Here is a 23,562-nt window from a genome sequence, read left to right as displayed (position 1 = left end):
ATCAAACATATAATTATATATCAATGTATAACATATATCAACATATAATTAAGTTCCTGCACTTTTTCTTTTAATTGATGACCATGTAGAGAAGATAGTATAACTGTATTAACTGAGTTAAACTTGAGTGTGAGTACATGTCTTACCAGATACCAGACAATTGGCAATGTCATGTCCTTAAGTCCTAGTCACAGAAAAAGTTTCAGTCACAGGCAGCAGCATTCTGTCACTAGTGCCAGTGAAGGAAGAAAGTATACTCAGTCATTCCTTGTGTGCAAGGCTCTGTTCCTTACCTTTTCTTATTAATGTTCTACCTGGGCTAAACATCTCTTCCCTGCATAGCATCTCTCAGCAACTGTGACCAGTTTTCCTTCCTTGCCTTTCCCTTCTTCTACACTGTGTTTCTCAGTCAGCCTTAATTTTCTTTCACTCTTGAAGAGTTTCTCATACTCTCTGCCTCTGGATATTTGAAGTCCCTCTTTTTCTTCCAGCAATTAAAGAGTTTGGTTTTTCTGTCTGAAGACCTTATCTTCTCACTCCTCCTTCTCCCCACTGCCTGCAGGCATTTTTCTGCCTTGAACTTTTCCCTCTTGGAGTGCTTTATCCTTAAGAGTGCTTTATCTCTTTTTACCCTCACCCGGATTTCCCGTTTTCACTAAGGATTTTTCCTTTTTCCCTTTTGCCCTGCACTTCCTTAGCTGATACGGGATAATCCTCCTTTCCAGTTCTTATAAGCCTGAAAAAGTGTTAGTTCAAACCCACCACTAGCACAATGGAGTCTTCCGCTTTCAGCACGGCAGCAAAAATTGGACAAGATTTTCTTCATTACTTTATTGGTCCGTCCGGACTCGGAGAGGATTGCTAAAGTAACAGAGTTTATGAAAGATGCCAACACCGTCTTCTCTGATGACCTCTGAAATCCTCTGGCAGTCTAAGAAGGCAACATAATTTCATCTGCAGATGATCTCTGTAATAAATCCCCAGCAACGTCTGTGCTGCTGCCTGTAGGGCTGGCTCGGTGACTTCTGTGGGGAATTTGTAGCATCCAGCCGCTGGCATCTGCTCCTGGCAGAAGCTCAACCATTTGAAGAGAAGCGGAGGGGGGAAATAATCCTAATGAGGATGTTTGCACATGCTGTTCTCTACCTCCTCGCCTGGGTGTTTTGCTGAAGGACTGGGACATCTGCACAGAAGGGAGAGCGGCAGCGGCTGGGGCTCGCCTTGTGTGGAGCTGAAGTTCCTCCAGCACTGTGGGGTTAGCAGCGCGCCGGGCCAGGCAGCAGGAGGAACGGGATCGCACTAGCGGAGCGGACACGGGCAGACTTGACTAAATTCAAGCCTGATGGCCTCTGGCATAAACAAGATTCATCAGCCCGGGACTTGCAATGCATCTAAAGCCGCTCGCAGCAGCTCGGCGGAGGAATGCAGTCAGGAAATGCACATGAAAATGTGTAAGAAGATCGCTCAGCTCACTAAGGTAAGCCTCGCTGTTGTAGCCTTCCGGGGGAGGTTAGGCTGCCCTGGCTGGGGACGGCAGAGCTGACTCGGAGCTGCCTTCTCTGATGGCCCCCGTTTGAGAGGAGGGAAGAGAAACCTGTCCTTTCGTACTAGGCTGTTGCTGAAAACATCGGTGTACACAAACTTCCTTTCAAACACTGCCCCCCACCCCCAGTGCCACAGACTAGCCTCAGCGGGTTGCCTCTGTGGCTGACGATTGGAGAATCGCACTCAACTGCTCTAATTAGCATGTAACGATAGCGAGAGGGCCTCGAGAGGACATAGGATTTGTCTGTGTGATGCTTGGAGAAGTTGACGGTGTCCTCTTTTTTTTCCCCTCTGAATTATGAAGACGGGGATTCATTTGAGTTTTATAGGTTCTCTAGTAATATTGTTGCAAAACTGCAGTTGAACTGGGCTACCACAGTACAATACACTTGTTTTCTTGCACCTAATTGTTCCTGATGGGCATAAGTAGAGATACTTTACATGACATTCCTAAAAGACGAGTTGGAGAAGAGACAGGATTAATTACACAGTATATTGTACTTAAACTTTTAGTCAATACTGATTTACACTACGAAATGTTTAGAACATTTTCCACACCATGTTAAGAAATAAGAGAAAATCTGTACGAGGTGGCAGTTATCTTTTAACCAATCTTTATGCTGTATCTTTGTTAAGTGAGAAAAACCTATTTCTAATCCTTGTTCACTAATCTAGTAATTACATATTTTGTAGTCTCAATGCAATTGGTAAAGACATTTTAGCAATGCAAACACGCTGACAATAAAAAAACACTCACTAAAAATACATGTCAATAGGAAGTCAATAAAATGTTCAACTTAGACTGGTTTACTAGTAAGAACTAGTACTAGAACTAGTTCCAGTGCCTTTATTCTCATCTAATGAAAACTGTATGTGATAACATATATCATGCGTATGAATACATACACAGGTGCTACCTATATTTACACATATACTTGCTAGCAACCTGATATAGTGGAAGATATCCCTGCCCATGGCAGGGGGGTTTGGAACTACATGATCTTTAACGTCTTTTCCAATCTAGACCATTCTAGGATTCTCTATTATACTTACTGTACTATACCAATAATTTTACCAGTGCTTTGATTGTATGTTTGTATAACAGTATTTGTACACAATCTGATGTTTTCTTTCTGTCCACAAATACACAAATGACTCTTTACAGTGTGCTATCATTCTGTAATAATTGAAAGAAAACTATCTGAATAAACATCAAATTTTTTAGTGATTTTGAACAAGGATATGTTTGAGCAATGAAGTCTGTAGAAATTCTTCAAGAGAAGCACTTTCCATTTATTGATAACATTGCTGATTCCTCAGCCACAGTGAAATGTACATGAAAGACGACTGTAAATTTGGTTCAGATGTCCTGAGTTGTCCCCTTGTTTTCTGTCTGATACTTGGTATCTTTGGTGAGTTTTGCAAGCTAGGTAAAATTTGTCCATAAGTATCACTCAAATCACTGTACTACCTTTTCTAATACAAAAGTAATAGTGGCACTTTATTAATTGATATCTTATACTTCATAGTAAGTAACAAGAACTGAGTTACCAGCTCCCTCTTTCTGAGTGATCCATTTCTTGACAGCAGACTTGGAGCACATTGATGAGATCTGAGCAAAGAAACACTTGTTCAAGATTTTCAGCTGTCAAACTAAACTAATGTTCTGTACAGACTTCTGTGTCGTTTGCTATAAAGTGATTCTTTTTAAAGTCTCTTTAATCTCAACTAAATTTTGAGGAAAATATATCTCACTCCTTTCTGAAAACTCTATAAAGCTTGTCTTTGGTAAGGGAGGTAAGTTCTGCTATTTTAGCAGCAAAAGGGGGAGAGGGATCATGGCCAAATTATTGCAGGGTTTTTTTTTTCAGATACTTTTGCTAAATTTCTACTGTTAAAATGTGAGTGAGGTGATTACTTTTAATAGAATTTCCCCTCTGAATACTTTTCAGTCCTCTGAAATAAAGATAATTTATACCTGAAGCTCAAAAAAGTGCTTCTGAAAAGTGAATAATTTTGTTTTGGAATGTGGCTTTTTAAGAACCAATTTTCTCTGCAGTAGCACTACACTTATAGGGAACTTATGGCAGAATTGGATTTTTAATCATACGCTTTCCCTTCTGATTTCTGAGTGCTTACTAACAGCTGACATCTGAGAAGCGAAATCTGAGACCGAATTTGCTAAACATAGCATAAATTTGTTCTGATCATTTTTGGATTAGAACTTTGAGATCTCCTATTCAAACCACAGTTTTCTTGGCTATGTTACAGTCAGGATAATTATAATAAAATCCCTTCTGACTTTAAATTGCCCGAAGTGCTTTCCTTTAATGTTCCAGCATAGTATGTAGTATGCTGTCATTATACAGCTGCAACTTCCTGCCCAGTGATGGCAGAATTCATTGATGGGGTGATAATTTTCTAATTGCTCATCCACTCCACTTTGTACCTGGAGAAATGAATACACAATGTTTAGATGAAGTGTAGGATACAGAGCTTCACTTATATTCTGTTTCTTTAGTTAGTCAGTAGTGGCCTCCTCCTACTCTCAAAAACGAAGGAGGGGTGTGCGAAAGCATCAACAGCAGAACCAAACTGGGTGAGGTGATGGAGTTTCCATCGTTGCATGAAATGTTGATTACGTTGTAAGACATGTTGGTATGGGAATCCTCATAGCTAATCAAGACACGGAAATACTGAAAACTGCTCCCATTCTACTGCCCTGCTATTTTTGCTTTTGGAGAGGTAGAATATGGTGAGTTTTCATACCTTCAGTCATGCATTTTTCTATTCTGCACCCTTTTGGCTGTAGCAGCAAAGCTACAAACCTTTAGAAATGTTTTGTTTGCTTTGGGCAGCAAACTGCTTTTTTTGTAGGCAATTTATCAGTATTTTTAGATGCCTGGCCCTTCTCACAAAGATTGACTTTTCCCACACTGTTGACACGTAGAACATATGTTGGTTTTCCCCATTAAGCTATCACAGTGAAAAAAACCAATGAGCGTATTTGTAAGCTCAGTCAGGCTCCCCAAAAGTAAGGTGGCCTTTGCATTTCAAGGCAGAAGTGGCCACAGATCCTTGTTTGCCATTAGGTATTTGTCTACCCACATTTGAAATCTGCTAATGAAAATATGATAGGGTTTTATTATTACTTGTAGAATTTAGCTTTTGCTTTGAAAGCCACAACTTACAGTACTAAATGAATATGTGGGACAATCAGGTTTTGTTTGAAATATATATATATATTAAAAAAAGGTATATTAAAAAGTGCAAACTGATATTTTTTTTTGTTCCCTTGGAGGCAGGTAAAAGGTTTAGAAGCCCTGATGAGTTTGAATGAGAGCTGTCTAGGCCTTCTGAATTTTGACCTTAAAATCGGAAAACATTACAGCTATTTCCAGATGAGCTATGGTTTGATTTATGAACTTACAGAAATTAAACCAGAAATATTCTGCAAGTGAATGGGAATGTCCATCTGTAGTTGTCACTCACACATAAAATTCAGTTAATAAATAGGTACCTTGCTGCAACAGTAGTGCACTAATGCATTCACATTCATAAAGGCTTGAAGTTAGTGTATTCCTACAATTTAGTAGAATGCATGACTTTGTAACAGTAATTAAGTTTAGGCTTCTCCATCAGACATGGGACCCTTGGCATGCTGTTTCGTGCCTGCCAGTTATGTGTATTTCTGATCTGTTTAGCAATTAAATGGGATTTAAAATGCATGGTGACTTTTTATAAGAAGTGTCATTCCCTGCTGCCTCAAAGTATGAATTTCTATCGTCTGTTGGCTGTTGCAGGAATTCCATGTGCTTATGGATTCTCAGGACAGTCCTTTTTGTTTGAGATAGTATGAGAAATGCTAATGAACTCTTGAAAAGGAGTGTTGAGCAGAACAGATCAGCTTTCGTTGAAAGGGCAGTTCGGCAGGGCTGACAAGAACTAAGTATGCTGCAGATATTCATGCTATTCAGGTTTCTTTTCAAACCTCTGCAAGTGGGGCTCAAACCAAACCTAGTGTGAATAACTAGGATGGTGGCATTGCTGGTGATCAGAATGCTACCTAACCCACAAAACAGTTATGTTTCCTTCTTTTAGATAAATTCCTGGGTACCAATGGAGGGATATTTTTAAAGAGAATAGATAGCTACCCTCAAGCTCATTTTCCTAGGGGTTCAGCTGACTCTATATTGGGAATCTGAGAGCTTTGTTATAAGAAGCACATTTTAATTTACAGTATTTCCGGTCAAGTAGATTGTTAAAAAGTCAAGCAGTCTGGCAAGAGTTTTGTGCATGTATGCTGGATACTGTGAGTCAGAGGAAAAGAGTGCTAATGTAAGGAAAATTTAATTGCTGGTAAAACTTAATTATGAACTTTCTGTTTCCTTCAGGGGAAAGAAATACTGAAGGAGAACAAGTTTGGGCAGATGTTCCTTAATGACTCTATGTGAAGCAGTTAAAAATGTTACACACTCTGGCTGCTTATCACCGCAGTCACCAGGAGGTTTATTGCCCCTCAGCTCAGTCAGCAGGGTAGCAAATATGAACATTATTTAATAAGCTTCTGTGGAAAATCAGCCAGATAAGCAAATGCCACTGTCATTAGTTATTTAAGGAAGGATGTCAGACTTGTGAACAAGTATGTGCTCATATTTAGTTTTATTAGCTTCACTCTGCAAGTGGAAATTTACACTCCTGTTTTCTACTCATGTTCCTAGTTGAAATATGTTGCCTTTTTCACATAGCTTAAGCTAAGTTTATTGACCTTAATTTCTGTGATGTGTTAACAGTACTCAGTAACCAATGCTTACAGTGGCTCAGCTGATTTGCAGTTAGTTATTATGCTACCAGAGCTCTCCCGTGTGCTTGAGGCTTTTTGATCTCAGTTCTCTGGAGAGTTATTCAATATCCTACAGAAATGAAGCAAAATGGAACAGCATAAAAAACTAGGATCATGCTTTTGGAGCAGCAATACTTCTCCTTTGGCAAGAAATATAAAATTTGGTTTCCATGTAAGCTGAGAGAAACTTTTTATAAAGCTGCTTAAATTATGTACTAACAAGACCAACAAAGTCAGCTATCAATATCCCCATGTATTTTACTTCGTGATGTATTTGTTTTCATTATTTTTATGTACAATTTTCTATCAAGATTTCAAAGCTAGCATTATTTTTGCCTACCATCTGACAAAAATGCACAAATTATGATTTCTGGAATTGTCATCACTACCTTGTCTTTACAGCACTAAAAGGGAACTCCTAGGTCATAAAATAATGTGCAATCTCATATGTGTTGATCAGCTAGTCAAAAACAGCTTTAAAGACACTACTTCTATTAGGAAGGAACCTAAAATCTTATTGTTTGGATAGCTAGAAATTGTCATTTAAATTAATTCAAGGTACAAGAATGACATCTATGTATTGGAATTACCTTCTTACCGTATAGATTTGTCACTGACTATACTAAGTTTGAAGAAAATCTGGCAGCCCTAGTAATGAACAACTCAAAGCTACTTTATAATGGAAAGTGCATACTAAATTCAAGTCACTTTTTCAAGGAACTCTAGCTAATGTTTATATACAAAATGTTGTGCATTTTGTTAATATGCACATTAGGCAATAAGTAATAAAATATCCAGTGTTTCATTAATTGCACGAAAGTGCAAGGCTATTTTTTTTTTTTCATGTTCAATCTTTTCTTCATGGATGATGTGTTACTGTATTCCTATTATATCTTAATTTAGTTCAATTATTAAGCTGTTCTTACCTCAACCCATGGGTTTTTACAATTTTTTTCTCTTCTTTATCCCACTGGGGAGTGGTGTGCAGGGAGTGAGGAAGTGGCTGTGTGATACTTACTTGCTGGCTGGGTTTAAACTATGAAGTGTACAAGTACCATTTTCAGTAACACTGTAACTGTACCTCTGTCCTAACATTTTCTTGAACTAGGATGTAGATGCCAGTATTTTACAACTAAGAGAATTACACTGAAGTTAGAGGTCAATGCCAACTCAGCTTAAGACAGTCTAAAATATTCTAAAGCTGTGTATTTAGGCTTTTCAGCCCTTCAGCATCGTGTATGGTATATAAAATACTTCTTTCCATAAAGAATCATGTTTTTGCCCCAAAGTGATGTCTTCATTAGGTGAAAGAGTATCTGTTTCAACTAAAACAGCTGTTACACTGAGGTAGAACTACCTCTGTTGCCACCTCTGCAGCCAGATCTTAAGCACATCAACAGTCTCACTGCAAGAATTCACCTGTTTCTCCTCCCTGTACACAACTGCCTGCCTCTATGTGGAGCTGAAGACCACTTGTGACTTTAGTAGGAACAGATAGGCATGTGAGTTTTATTGCCTGTGCTTACAGCCATCAGGAAGAGTGTGAATGTAGTTAGTCCAGTACCAAGACTGGGTTAATATATCCTGCCTCCCACAGGAGATCAGGCTCCACAGTGCTGGTTCAAACTTGGCATTTTATTTCGTGTATATTAATTTGTTTTCCAAAGTGCTCAGGGGCAGCAGAACACACATAACCCTATTGCTGAGGAAATACTGCCTTTTTTTCAGAAACAAACTACAAACCTACTGTTTCCAAATGGGGATTTTTTTCTGAAGTTAAGGACCTCAATAAAATTCATCTGAAACAAGATTTTACTTTTCTTATGTAGTTGTCATTCAGAACTTTGACTTAGCCTTTAGGCACTTAAATACAGTTTTAACTTAAAACAGGTCACTACCAGAGAAGTCTTCTGTTTTAACTGTCATTGGAAGCTACAGCATTTGGTTGTGACTCTGCACTGAGATTTAGCCAGTTATATGAGAACTGCCTTTAGATGTAAACATGAGATTACAGTTGAATATTTTGCTTTTTTCATTCAGGAGGAGAGAACTACAAGAATTTGGTAACAGGGCTGTTAAGAACTGTAGGTGGTACTTTTAAATGTTTTTACAATGTTTAAATGATTTTTCTAAGATGCTATATGCCTTAGTATTTCACAAACATAACAAATTGTCTCAAAACTACAGGGCATTGCAATGCAACTACAGTGCATCACCACTGCACTCTGAGTGCAGTGGGTACAGTCCTTGTCCCCTGATTTTCAAGGTGAGGAATGCAAACTGGAGAACAGAACAGCTTCCTGCTGGCTTGTGCCCCGGAGGAGTGAATACAGGAAGGGTGCGGTGAGGCAGTATAGTCAAGCTGGAATAGTAACAAGTGCCTCTTGGCCATCCAGAGCAGTTATTGTTCATGATATAAACATCATCAGTGCCTTCAGAGACTTGGGGGGCTTAAAGCTTTACATTTGAATTCTTAAAATTTTAAAATCAAAGCATAATTAAAAATTATCTTAAGCATTAACAGCTGGACTAGGTTGTCATCATAGAATCATCAAACTGTTTGGGCTGGAAGGGACCTTTAAGTCATCTAGCCCAACCCCACTGCAATGGGCAGGGACATCTTCAACTGGATCAGGTTGCTCAGAGACATGCTCCAAGATTTTTCCTGAGCAATTACAGACTGTCAGTGTGTATGGAAGATTTAATTTTCTCCTTTAAAGTACATTATATTACATTTATCTAGACTGATAATGTGTCTTTTTACCACTGTTTGTGAAGCTCTTCTGCAACTCCTGTAGTTGACTATCACTTTGATACTTTATTTTTCAAAATTGTAATGGCTACTATATGAAGTAGGATAGCTGCTGGTACAGTGCTCTAGAGGCTTCATCATGATCTCTGTTCTGAAAACTGACTCTCTGGGTAGAGAATATCTTTAGTCATAACAAAATAAAGAGTATGAACTGTATCTTATTAGGATGAGAAAACTGCAAGGCAGCTGAAATCTCCACAGCCCCCAAAATACTGTGCTTTGCTTTTCTCAAAGTATACACATAATAACCTGGGAATTAAAAAGCAACAGCTCTTTTCTTAACACAGTAGCAGCAAAGGCTCTGAGAAAGTTTTGCCTGTATTCCCACTGTTGAATTTGCTTACAGCAGCAAAGAACTTAAATCTTGGTGCCTGCAGTAGAAGAAACTGGTATTATTAATTCATGGATGCCTGAGGGTTCTGAAGGCTTTTTAATCAGCAAAGTATGTAGAACATGTAAAGAAATATTTTTACATTTTAAAAATTCCTCTATGTGAATCTCACCTGTGAGCAACAGGACAGCAAAATTTGATCCAGTCTGTATAATGCTTTAGTCTGGATTAGGAAGAAACAGGGTTTATTTTAACTGTGTTTATCACAGATCTGTATCAAAGGCACAACCTGCAATAAACACTGTGTTTTTAAATAAGTTATAATATCTGTCTCCAAGAAAAGATATATTTGATTGGGAAAATATGTTTCACCCAGGGCTGTAATTAAATGAAGAATTCAATATTGGCAAGATTTCCAAATTCTACTGTACTTAAAGTAAGGAAATACTTTGAAAAACCAGGAATTAAGTAAAAACTTCCTTGATGCATTTGTTTGTTTACTTCATTTATTGTACAATTGGACAATGTCAGTTTATCATAATCTGCAACAAGATTTTAAAAGATATTTTGGAAGGGGAAAGCTTTAGATTAATATCTAGAATTATAAAAAAAACCCCAACCTACAAACAAAAAAACCCCAAACAAGCAAAAACGACAAAACCAAACCAAACCAAAACACAAAAAAAACCCCAGAACCCAATCCTTTGAAAGCAGTGAACATGTCTGCAGTTTTAGACTCCTTAAAGATCTTCCTTTAAAAATCTGGGATGTAATGAAATATTTTCACAAAATTGAATCATTGAGTCATTAGACCTCATAGGAGCCTTCCAGTATCTGAAGGGGGCCTGTAAGGATGCTGAGGAGGGACTCTTCATTAGGGACTGTAATGATAGGACAAGGAGTAACAGGTTAAAACTTAAACAAGGGAAGTTCAGATTGGATATAAGGAGGAAGTTCTTTACTGTAAGGGTGGTGAGGCACTGGAATGGGTTGCCCAGGGAAGTTGTAAATGCTCTATCCCTGACGGTGTTCAAGGCCAGGTTGGACAGAGCCTTAGGTGACATGGTTTAGTGTGAGGTGTCCCTGCCCATGGCAGAGGGGTTGGAACTAGATGATCTCAAGGTCCTTTCCAACCATAACTATTCTATGATTTTATGATACTATGAATGTTAGTTTGGCAAATGAATTCTATCCCCACTGTAATTAGACTAGGCTAATGAGATGCATTAGTTCATATTTTTTGTAGCATAATACAGATCAAACTTCTGGGATATAAATCTATCAAGTTCTTGTATATGTTTTAGGTATGTAACAAAAGCCAGACAGCTAAATTAGTAGTGAATTAAATGTAAATAAGGTCTTTTTATTCCTTCTATTGACACTGTTGACTTCACTTCTGTATTAAAAATTCATCTGGACTACAGTGACTTAAAAATGGACAGACAGAGGTCATAGATACAAATCTTCTATTTCCTGCACGCTATCTATCTGAAACAGCTTCACAAGATGGAGTTGAATTCATTCAAGACTGTAAAAGCCTGAGATTTATGGGGATATTTAAGATCTTAAGGAGTTATACAAGAATTTCACCAAGACAGGCACTGCAAAAGGTGAACAGAAAGGACTCTGATATCAAACAATTTGGCCTTTCTGATTGTCTACATATATGTGTTTGTTGATTTACAGCGATTCATCTATGAATAAGCATAATATTTTAGAGTGTTTGTGTCTAGTTCTGTGGTAGCCATAAGTGTTATGATAGCAACACAAAGTAATGTAGTGCTCTTTTTATTTGAAAGCAATTCTGTCTGTATTGTCAAACTGATCAATTTTAGAGCTGCTTTTTAAAAGCTGTTTATCAACACAACTGTTAAGAGCTTTACACTACATTGACCAGCAGTGTTTACACTCACAAGGTGAGTTATTGAAATAATTTTCCAATATTTTTCCTTTCAGTTCCAGGTTCATCTCACATAATTCCAATCTCTTAAATGACCTATCTGGAATAAGAATAGAGTAGCTGTATTTGGTAGGGAGTGTAAAGCATGTGTGAGGGGCTTAAATTTCATAAAGTACAGAGCAGCAGCCCTCTAAAAACTAAATCTCTTAAAAAGGTTAAGATACTGAGGAATTAGTTTCAGCACTCAAGCTTGAAGATTAAATTTAAAAGCATGCATTTTCAAGTCAAAATTCTTCATTGTGGTTCTAGCTGCTATTGAACAGAACTGTAGGAATAATGGAGCAGGGAGACCAGTTTCTTCCACTGTTTTAGATAACTCACTGAAGATGTTGGTGATGGTCTAATGCTTAGTGGAATTTGGGAAATCTCTATGATGAAGTCAGACTTCAGAGGTATCCAAATGCCACTCTCAGCCTGAACACAACATAATATGAGACAGGCAGTGCTGATTTACTAGATAAATTCATAATCAAGAATGGAAGTTTGAGTCACACGGGGCGGATATTCATCTCTGTTTTGCTGGTAGAATGAAACACAGAAATGTGATCATCACTGTCTGACCTAATTCATTGAAGAGTTGCCCAGGCTAATTATTGGTTATTTTAAATCTGTGGGCAAAGTTGATCTTCTTGTAGTTTTTATGTCTGTGTCCCAAATAGTTAAATAAGGTTCATAGAATTATTTTAGTGGGGAGAAGAAATCAGCTCAGTATGTTGCAACTATTTCTGTTTCAAACAAAGGATAGTTAAAAATCATAGAATCATAGAATAGTTAGGGTTGGAAAGGACCTTGAGATCATCAAGTTCCAACCCCCCTGCCACGGGCAGGGAAACCTAGCATTAAACCATGTTACCCAAGGCTCTGTCCAATCTGGCCTTGAACACCGCCAGGGATGGAGCATTCACAACTTCCTTGGGCAACCCATTCCAGTGCCACACCACCCTTACAGTAAAGAACTTCTTCCTTACATCCAATCTAAACTTCCCCTGTTTAAGTTTTATCCTGTTACCCCTTGTCCTATCACTACAGTCCCTAATGAATAGTCCCTTCCCAGCATCTCTATAGCCCCCCTTCAGATACTGGAAGGCTGCTATGAGGTCTCCACGCAGCCTTCTCTTCTCCAGGCTGAACAGCCCCAACTTTCTCAGCCTATCTTCATACGGGAGGTGCTCCAGTCCCCTGATCATCCTTGTGGCCCTCCTCTGGACTTGTTCCAGCAGTTCCATGTCCTTTTTATGTTGAGGACACCAGAACTGCACACAATACTCCAAGTGAGGTCTCACGAGAGCAGAGTAGAGGGCAGGATCACCTCCTTCGACCTGCTGGTCACGCTGCTTTTGATGCAGCCCAGGATACAGTTGGCTTTCTGGGCTGTGAGCATGCATTGCCAGCTCATGTTAAGTTTCTCATCGACCAACAGCCCCAAGTCCTTCTCTGCAGGGCTGCTCTAAATCTCTTCTCTGCCCAGCATGTAACTGTGCCTGGGATTGCTCCAGGTGTAGGACCTTGCATTTGTCATGGTTAAACTTCATAAGGTTGGCACCAGCCCACCTTCTTCCTCAGAGAAGAATTAACAGCACGGAATCTAAAGCCCAAAACCATATGTGTCTAAATGAAGTCAATGACTTCTTGTCTGCTTTTCTTCTGGAATATGACGCTGTTATTCTCTTTTGTCACATACTTATCCAGAAGTGTATCCAGACCACGTTTTGCATTTGAGACTTTTTAAGGCGTCCGTACTTAATTCATTACTGCCAGGGAAGAAGTTGACTATGCAGAAGATGTATTCTGTGTTTTCTATCATTTATGGATGACTGAAATGCGACTGAAATGCAACTGAAATTCATATACAGGTAGTATAAAAAAAATGGTTAGACATAACTGTGCAAATTTAATAATTCTGGAGATATCCTTAGGGTTTATCCAACACAGTGGAGGCTGTCCCTGGGGAAGGATTGAAGATGACAGTGCCAGAATTCTAGTATAATCAAAGAATTAGTTGTGGCTTCTTTCTGGATTTATTTATGTACTTAAGATTATTATTTTCTCAAACTTCATCATCATAATCTTTTGATTAACCTCTGTGGGCTCAGGCCATACTGAAAGTATCTGTCATAACGTGCATGCAAGTTCCAAACCTAGTTTTGTAAAGCAAAAAGTTCTCTCTAAAACAACTGCAAACAACCAGCCAGCCTCCGCACATGTTAATACATAATGTGCTGTTCTTCTTGAGTTAGATAACTATTTTGTTTGGGCCTATAAGGATGCTGGGGAGGGACTCTTCATTAGGACTGTAGTGATAGGACAAGAGGTAATGGGTTCAAACTTAAACAGGGGAATTTCAGATTGGATTTAAGGAGGAAGTTCTTTACTGTGAGATTGGTGAGGCACTGGAATGGGTTGCCCAAGGAAGTTGTGAATGCTCCATCCCTGGCAGTGTTCAAGGCCAGAATGGACAGAGCCTTGGGTGACATGATTTAATGCTAGGTTTCTCTGCCCATGGCAGGGGGGTTGGAACTTGATAATCTTAAGGTCCTTTCCAACCCTAACTATTCTATGATTTTATGAGTCTAACTATGTTCAGTAGCAACTGGATTAGCTCCTGTGTACTAATGGGGCGTGGAAAGACAAGCTGTGTTTTTTTCAGAGCAGTTACTATGTTTTGCAATTATACGAAACTGTCTTTTAAGCTTAACATGCACATTTACCAGGTTTAACTCTGAACTCTTCAGTCTAGTTTGGGCTTCTAATAGCTTTTTCTTTCCAAAGCAATAGCATGTTTGTACAACATCTTCTGTGAGGAGACTTTGGTGTGTGTCATGGGTGATGAAGCCTGCTTGGGCTAATAATTTGTGTTATAATAATGAGAATTATTTTGCATTTTCAAGAAGAATATTAAGCATCAAAGGGTTTAATTCAATTGTTTGAAACAATGCTTATTGTCATCAGAGGCTCACACAAGTCCTCTCAAACTTGATTTCTGAGATTTATGGCTGTTACTGAAAGTGAGGGGAAAATACCCCAACACATTGCCTGAACACTTCTCAGAAGATTTTGCAGTTTATAATTGTCCAGTCTGTTCCTAGTGAAAAGAAACAAACAACACAAAGAAAGAACAGTAAAACACTAAAATGGAGCAGTTTAACAACTTGATAAATATAGTAACTGAATTAATGGCTTCCATTTACCAGATACTTTAATTTCCTATTATTTTTCTCATTCTCAATAGGTGATATATGCCCTGAACACTAAGAATGATCAACATGAAGCTAGTATACAGGCTCTGAGAGAGGCTCATGAAGAAGAAATTCAGCACATTCTTGCTGAGACAAAGGAAACAATTCTCCAGTGTAAAAGCAAAGTTGAAGAAGAGCAGTTGCTAAGAAAACATATTCAGGCCCTTGAAATTGCAGTAGAACAGCACAAGAGACTAAAGGAAGAAGCCTTGGCAGAGTTAATGTTGTGCAAGAAGCAGGTGGAAGAGAGGGAGTCAAGAACAGAAATTAAACAAGTGCAGACAGTCCTTTCTGTGGACACAGTAGGTACCAATGCAGACTTTGAAAACAAGCTTCTACATTTAAATCAGGAATCTGATGGGCTGGTGAATGAATGCAAAGCATCCAGAAGAGAAAATATAGATGAAAAAGTAATTTTAGATGAAAAATACAGTGTGGAAGGACAACCTTTAATAAATGAGATGAAAAACCAGAGAGCAAGTGAAGAATTTACTCAGAAAACAAGCAAACTGCAAGCCTCTTGTGAGAAAGAAAAAGAGACTTTGAAAAAGGCCATGCAACAATCTATGATAGAAACAAAGAACTGCCAACAAAGAGAAATGGAGCAAAGGAAGAGCTCAGAGACTGAGAAAGGTTTTATGCTGCAGCACGTAAAGAAGCTGGAGGCAGACCTAGAGGAGAAAAACCAGAAGATAAATGAGAGGAAGAAGCATTCCCAGAAGCTGAAGGACAGAATACAGGTAGTGTATAAGACTATGATCTTTATCTCTTTCTATAAAAGTGCAAATTATCAGTTTTTAAAAATTTGGGGAAGAAGAGGTCTTTTAAATATATTGCAAATGCATTGTAAGCACTAAAGCAATTTTAGAGGCTTAGGAGGAAGATAGTGCTGAGAGTTTTAAAAAAAGAGTTGGGATTATTAGTAACTCATTAGAACTCTTTGAACACTTGACTTTGTGTTCCTTGAGGGAGGAGTAAGTTAAAATACAAATTCATGTTTTGGCTGAACAAAGCTTTACCTTTCCTTCCCAGAAATGTGAAGAGAGCACCAAGCAGGCACTCATGCTAGCAATGAGTATTTACAGAGTACATTCTTCTTTTCCCTTGTGGCTGCCAACAGCTTAGTACGTGGATATGAACAACGTTGGGTAAGAAACCTGAGCTGACAGGTTAGGAATCAAGTGTGTTGTATTTTATGACTCCTGCAATAGTGGCTTGTTCCAGGTGTTGTTTAATGAAGTGTCCTTTAAACAGGTGGAGTTCTATGCACAGAGCCATGAGACTTTCACCATTAGTTCTAATCTTGGACTTTGCCTGTCTACCCTCACTGATGCATATCTCAGACATTTGCAGCACAGCTCTGCAGCCCCTTTCTGCTTAATTGCGTTGCTGGCGCATCATGGGCGATCTGCCAACCAGCTGCATTTGGTACATAAGGTCAAGATGTGGGAGAGACACTGATGAACTGCACTGAAGCTGAAGCACCCAGCCATGCTCTGTGCTCAACAGTTCCACTTCCTTCTAATACTATTGGTCCTCCCCATCACATAAGCTCACCTAGCAGACCTGTCCCCAGCCCTATGACAGCAATCTTGCATATTAGATGAGAAAACACCTTGAAGGTCTAGACTTGGAGTATTTCAGAATAACTCTTGATGGGAAAGATTTATTTCCTTTAGAGTCAGAGAACCCCAGAACCTTGTACTAAGTGTGGTCACCCCAGTCAGCTGTGTTCTTCCAAGACAACTCTGATTCTTTTCACTATCTGCCCTCACATCTTGTCTGTCGGTATCATTTTGCTGATGGTGCGGAGTTTTGTGCCACTTCTTTGAGGATGTTCTTTGAGGAAGTTCAGCCTTCAGTTCAGTTACTGCCCTTTTGTTTCACAAGATCAGAGGGTGCATTGAATACACCTTCCTCAATATTATTTAGACTCTATTCTCTTAATGTGTAGCTCTGCAGCAGAACAACCTCTAACTTCTGCAGGAAAGTGCAGAGGTTATAATGAATGGCAGAGATGAAGATAAGCCAGTTTGTTCTAAATTGACTCAGGGAAATCATATCTGTTTCAACAAGGAAAAGTGTCTGGGCTCTGTAGAAGTTAGAAGTGACAGATGGAAAGAGGGAAAGTAAAATCCTCATTTCTTGGGGGTACTTGAAATAACAGCAGAAATGGAGACATGAAAATTTATGCACATGGTTTATTCTTCCTATTTACCATATAAGAAATGTAGTCTTTTAGGAATAAATAATGTAAAACATGATAGGAACTGAAAATAAGAAGGTGGTGTCATTAGCAATTTAATTTCTAACTTCAGTATCAGCTGAATAAAACTGAAATACTTTCTGAGGGACATATGCTCAACTTGCACATTTGAAATCCCCTAAGTCTTTGGAATGAGTCTGATTTACATACTACCAGAGCATATTGCCTTGAGTATATAAAGAGAAGTTTCTTCTTTCTGAATTGGCTGTTTCTGATGCCACCATTGAATAGATTAATAGATTTTTCACACTACTGTGAACAAGGGGCAGACTGGGAAACAAACATTTCTTTAATCATTAATACGTCTGATCATTAGTAAAGACTAGCAAGAAAAGCTATTATAAGGCTTAAAAGACAAAAGGACTCATGTTTAAGCAAGGTGAATTTTCTGTTTTCTTCTCAGTGTATGCCAAGAGGTTTGAGGCCTTTAGATGAAAGGCATCACATTAGTGCATTTTGTTATTATTATTTCTGTGGAAGAGAGAATACAAAGGATGACAAGTCATTAAGTCTGATCTGTTCTGTCTAGTTTTGGAAGAATTTTGGCATATGCCTGAGGTAAAAGAAACAAGTTTAAGTTTTCAACTATAAAGAGTGCTAAACACAAGTTTGTTTTAATGAATAAGGTTTTACTCAATATTCATACAGGAACAAATGGCAATTTTGTCTGAGTGGATATTGCATTATTATATTGGGCATGTAGAAACTGAGACTAGAACCTGCAGAAATAAAACATTAAATATGGTTCAATTTTTTGCCTGTATTTATGGACAGACAATTCCCAGCCAAGTCTGTAGGATCTGATGTTTCTGGTTTTAGGCATCTTTGTTATGTTACAAACTACTGTACTTTATCAACTGGAAAAAAACCCTAACAACTAATATTAACTTTTGGCATGAGTTGTCATGAAATTAATGGAAGTATATCCTATTCCAAGTTTAGGATAAACACTTGAAAGATGTCTGATGTAATTCTTGATGAGTGTTCACTTTACAATGATGCCTACTACATCTGAGGGAAAGGCTTCACATTACAAACATTCTGGCAGCAGAGACAGTTTAAGGGTATGGAAGACAAAAAATGCATTTGAACCAGCTCTGTAGGTGAAGGATTTATATTGTGGAACTACACTGAGAGAGAAAATGACCATTTAGCTCAGAGGACAAAAAAAGAAACATATTTAATAAAAATAGAAGTAATGTCATGGATATTTTAGGATTTGGAAGTGTAGCTTAAGGGAACACAACAAGAAATTCCTGAATCAGAAGGTAGAGTGGAACAACTGGAGAAAGACCTAAGTGTAGTCAAAGAAAGAGATCTACTTCAAGAGAAGGAAATCCTGCAAAAAACAGGTAAGATCGTTGTTAATATCATTCTGAAGTATTTGTCAGTAGTCACTCACATTGGAAAGCCTGCAAGTTATTTGTGCTATTTGACATGTAAATTTTGATACCACAGGAGATATGGAAACAATGTTGAAATCCCAAAGCAAAGCTGTCAATAAAGTAGATGAATTGAAACATCAAATAACAGCAAATGACTTGTACAGAGGCCAGAACAGGAGCTGCTCTGAAGATGTGCAAGAGCTTAAACAGGTGATTTGCTCTCAACTATTCAAAGGCATGGCATGCCGAAAGTACTGAAATCAGTGTCATCTTTCTGTAATGGCCTTTGGGTTATTCTACAGCATTCAGTCCTCTAAGATTCCCAGATCTCTGACCTCATCCAGTGGAACACTGGCTTGTGTTTATAACCTGAACTAAATGAGTTGCTGCAGTGATAGTGAAGAAACTACTGACATCCTTGAGCTAAACCACGGCAGAGTGTTCAACTGCTTCTGTAACCAACAGAATTTCTCTGTTGAGGTCAAGTTGGAATGCTGATTTGGTTTCTTTAACTATAAAAAACAGTTCTTCTGACAAGCTATGCAGAAATAATGCAGGAATAAACTCAATACAATGAGGAACATATGTGTCCTAGAGTTGTCCAGCCCCAAATCTTTTCTGTATTTTTTAGTTCTCCTATAATACTGTTATGTTAACATTCTGGAAAATTGGACCTGACATCAGAGACATAAGAAAAAACAAATTGCCCTTTGTAGTTTTTCACAGAACTGAGGTAGTCCCTGAGGAAGCCTGCGTGGTTGGAAGTGAGTTACACACCCAATTCAAACCAGAGCAGCAAAAAAATCACCCCATTCTAGTCTGCAGAAGAGGCATACAGGCCTGAATCACTACAGTTCTACATTGCTAACTAAAATAAAGACAGTATTTTTCAGTGGGCTATATCTACCTGAATAGCATATTCACTACAAAAGAGACTAGTGTGACCACAGAATTCTACCCTGGTTTTGTCATGTTATATAGTTAATATGTTTTATAGACTATGGAAACTGTAGCCGTTTAAAAAGAGGATAGGAATAAAAGGCACAGAGAACTTGCCTTGTAAAGGCAAGCATCAATCCCATAAGGAAAAGGTTTGTCTGGGGGTCCTAGTGGACGGCAGGATGACCATGAGCCAACACTGTGCCCTTGTGGCCAAGAAGGCTAATGGCATCCTGGGGTGTATTAGAAGGGGGGTGGTCAGTAGGTCGAGAGAGGTCCTCCTTCCCCTCTACTCTGCCCTGGTGAGACCGCATCTGGAATATTGTGTCCAGTTCTGGGCCCCTCAGTTCAAGAAGGACAGGGACCTGCTGGAGAGAGTCCAGCGCAGGGCGACAAAGATGATTAAGGGAGTGGAGCATCTCCCTTATGAGGAAAGGCTGAGGGACCTGGGTCTCTATAGTTTGGAGAAGAGGAGACTGCGGGGGGACCTTATTAGTGTATATAAATATATAAAGGGGGAGTGTCATGAGGATGGAGCCAGGCTCTTCTCAATGGCAAACAATGATAAGACAAGGGGTAATGGGTATAAACTGGAACACAAGAGGTTCCACTTAAACTTGAGAAGAAACTTCTTCTCAGTGAGGGTGACAGAACACTGGAACAGGCTGCCCAGGGAGGTTGTGGAGTCTCCTTCTCTGGAGACATTCAAAACCCGCCTGGACACATTCCTGTGTAACCTTATCTAGGTGTTCCTGCTCTGGCAGGGGGATTGGACTAGATGATCTTTTGAGGTCCCTTCCAATCTCTAACATACTGTGATACTGTGTGATACTGTGTGAATAGCTGTCAAAGGGGCTGGAAGATCTTGTAATGAAGCATGCAAAGGAAATAAAGCCAGTCTAAAACTTCATGGAAGCTGAAAGAAAAAAAAATGCAGAAAGTAGGAATGTTCTTCTATTTATAGATGCTCTAATTCATCTGCTTTTAATCTTATTGGTCACAGTTATGTCGTTTGAATTATCCTCACTGAAGGCACTTTGAATTAACATAAAATGCAAGGATTTTCTTGCTACAGTCTTACTGGGGTGGGGGTGGGGAGGAGGAGGAAAAATAAAGTCAAACTGGTGTATTTCCATGAAAAACTCCACAGGCAGGAAGGTGAATTTATCCTTGATGTGATGAACTGCCTTCTTAGCAACACTTACCCTTGCATGCTTTGCATGTGACCTTTAGAGTGATTAATATAAGGTCCTTCCTAAAGAAAACCTTATTGTAGGTGTATACCAATTTCTGACTTGAATTTCCATGGATTGCTGCTGTGAAATACTCAGCTACATTGATTAATCAAAACTTTGCACTGTGGCAGAGGATCTAAATCTGCCAAGTGTTGGTAAATGATTCAGAGTAAAGGTGTTACCGGTGAAATGATGAGGAGTTACAAATACCCACATCTGTATGTCCTCATTTAACTTGAGTCAGAAGGAAGGTTCTTGTTCTCGTGGACTCAGGCATGTTACGTGAGCAATTCCTTTTCACAATGAATTGTAAGTGGCTGAGCTGTAAGTTTTGTTGTTAGTATGTGTTAGCAGTCACTGGCTTAAGAGATTCTTTAAAGGGTTTCACTTTCATGAAAACTGCTGTTTGTGGCTGAATTCTTTGGCTTCAGGAAATTTGCCATCTGTAATGATACTGTACAGTAGGAACCTAAATGTGAGCTGAAATCTATTCAAATGGAGGAAAACTTTGAAACACATGGTTAGTTTTCAGCACATGCTTGAATGCTTATTGAAGCTTACAACTCAGTGCATGCCCAAGTGGTTTACCAAATGTGGGCATAAACTATGGAGGAATTGAATTTCTGTCTCCTCATTTACTAGTGTGTTGTCAGACATCTTCTAGAAAGAAGATATTGTAGAATTGGACAGACTACTGGTCAAATGTTCTTTAGACTCTTGTTGTTGCCAAGAATATACTTGTACCTATTTTTCCCGGTCTTAATGCTGCTTTCCAAGATTCACATTTACTTGAAAGTAATCCAATCTCTTGCTGACAAATTGGGAAGCCATAAAAATCATGCAGCTCCTGTTGTTGAGCTAAATGTGGAGCTTCATAGTACCTTCTAGATTTTGGAGACTAGGAAATAAGTGCTCGTCAGAAGAATTAATTTCTGCCTATGAAACTGCTGGAGTGTATATATTTGTGTAATCTCATTTCTCACACCTGTGTGAGTAAATTATCTGCTAGTGAAAGTGCTCATGTTTCATCAGTATGTGAAAATGCACTGCTTCAGGGTACACATTTACACTGTCAAGTGTAAGCTTTATGAAAAGGACTTTGACTCTTACATAGAGCATTCACTTATGTGAACCAGTTTATACAGGTATATTTAAAATGATGCCAGCTGTAGGTCTTCATGTGAGTCAGATCAAATTTAAATATCAAATACTTTAGTAAAAAAAGACATATTAGTAGGCACTTATTGCTTATAACCATCTCTTCTTAGAGATTCATATTAAAAATTAAGAATCAAGTAAAAATTCTAAGTTTTACTTGAGTTAGTAGAAGTTAGAATTACAATATTTATCATTAATAATGCTGTTTATATCCTCTGATGGAATTAAGGCTTGTAACAACTATCTGAGAATTATTATATCTATTTTCCAGATAGAAAAGCTAAGATACAGAGAAGCCAGCCAACTGGCAAAGTTGCAGTGGGAATACTGCAAACACCAGATCCCCAGGTTTTAATCAGAGAACTTATTATTTGAGGATAATATTATATCATCTTCTTTTCATGCAGGCAAAACTGTATATTTCTTTGCAATATTAATGTGTCTCTCTTGATCTTTTTAATTGCTACCTAACTGTTATCCAGGTTTTAACTGTGAAATGCTATTTTTTTCTCCTTTATTTAATTATGAGTTGCAAGGAATACGTCAGTATTGCCTGTGCTTCTGTTTCCTAATATAATGTCATTCTCTCAAAAATTCTCACTTTCTTAGGTTTTAAGTACCTTTTCTGTTATCTTGAATTCTTAAGTAATTTTGCTGTAAAAATGGAGGTGGGCAGGAGTAGGGATGTGAGAAGGGACTGTAGAGGATAAGGGAGATGTTTAATTGCTATTATTTTCCATGTTTCCTCTATTTGTGGTGTCTGAAATTATGGTAGAATATGTTTTGAGTCAGCAAAGCACAAATACGCAGAGCAAGCACACTTATACACTTGTATGTATCACTTCAGGACATTTCTACAAGTTGCACATTCAGTCTTTCTGCAATAAACAGTTACTCACATTTGCTACAGACACTTTCTACAGGCTCTTTCTTGGTCACTGTCTTGCATATGTATCACTGATATTCCAAAAACTATTTCTAGAAATAAGATGATTATGTCATCTTCTATTTTTTTATTTAATTTTATTTTTACTTCCTCACTGGGATTTTCTTTACAGCTGCTGTAAGATAATGCTCCACTAAGTTACCCGATAATGCTCCACTAAGATACCCATTAATGCTCCAATGTAAGATAATGCTTTTCCACTAATTGCCCATTAGTCATCTACTTATATGTATGGTCAATGTATATTTATTATTTTCAGACCTTGTGGGTGGTTCTTGCATACTGAATTCTTTTTGAACACTAACACCACTCAAGGCAAAACAGTCTGACTCTTCATGCTGGACAATTTTCTGCCTCAGGGAAGCTTCCAGTAGAAGATTAGGGTTATATGAGCTGTATTGGCTAACACTAGTACTAGAAAGAACCAGAAATCAGGCCAAACTATTAATACTTCTTTGACTGAATAATACATAAGGGATGTTAAAAAGCGTAGCATGTATAATTGTATAAACAGTAACACATATTACTGTATGAACCGCTTTATCATGTTCTATCCCAGCTATTGCATGCTTTTTCCTTTTTCTTTTTTTTTTTTTTCCCTTTTTTCTCGCTTTAGGAGCTGCAGACACAGCTAGAGGAACTTAAAAGAAAATCTGAGTGTGAGCTAAACCAACTAGAGAAAGAGAAAGAAGTCCTAGCTGGGAAACTTCAAACCTCTTCACTTGAGGTAAACTGGACATAAATGTAACCCAGTAATAGAAAGACTCTTCATTTGTCCTCTCGTCTGAGAGATTTTTGGTTAAATTTCAATCATATTTGCTGTGACTGTCATTCAAGAAAATATGCAGGGACTCTGGATAGAAATAACAAGAATTACTGCTCCTGAACATCTATGAAGATTTCAAC

General features: G+C 38.3%; 1 protein-coding gene across 1 annotated transcript in view; it reads left to right on the top strand.

Moving 5' to 3' along the window:
• Nucleotides 1-1,342: 1,342 nt before the first annotated feature.
• The window catches only part of FAM184B (family with sequence similarity 184 member B), a gene marked incomplete at its 5' end in the record, with an annotated part of 40,373 nt that continues 18,153 nt past the window's right edge, over nt 1,343-23,562 (top strand). The window contains 3 exons of the mRNA XM_080632465.1: nt 1,343-1,477; nt 14,721-15,467; nt 23,273-23,383. Of these exons, the coding sequence (XP_080488591.1) occupies nt 1,343-1,477; nt 14,721-15,467; nt 23,273-23,383 (993 nt within the window). The remainder of the gene's footprint in view (nt 1,478-14,720; nt 15,468-23,272; nt 23,384-23,562) is intronic.

Source organism: Psittacula echo (assembly GCF_963264785.1).
Source record: "Psittacula echo genome assembly, chromosome: 1".
Lineage (NCBI taxonomy): Eukaryota > Metazoa > Chordata > Aves > Psittaciformes > Psittacidae > Psittacula > Psittacula echo.
The sequence above is the reverse complement of the archived record's forward strand: the minus strand, read 5'-3'. Positions and strand labels throughout refer to the sequence as shown.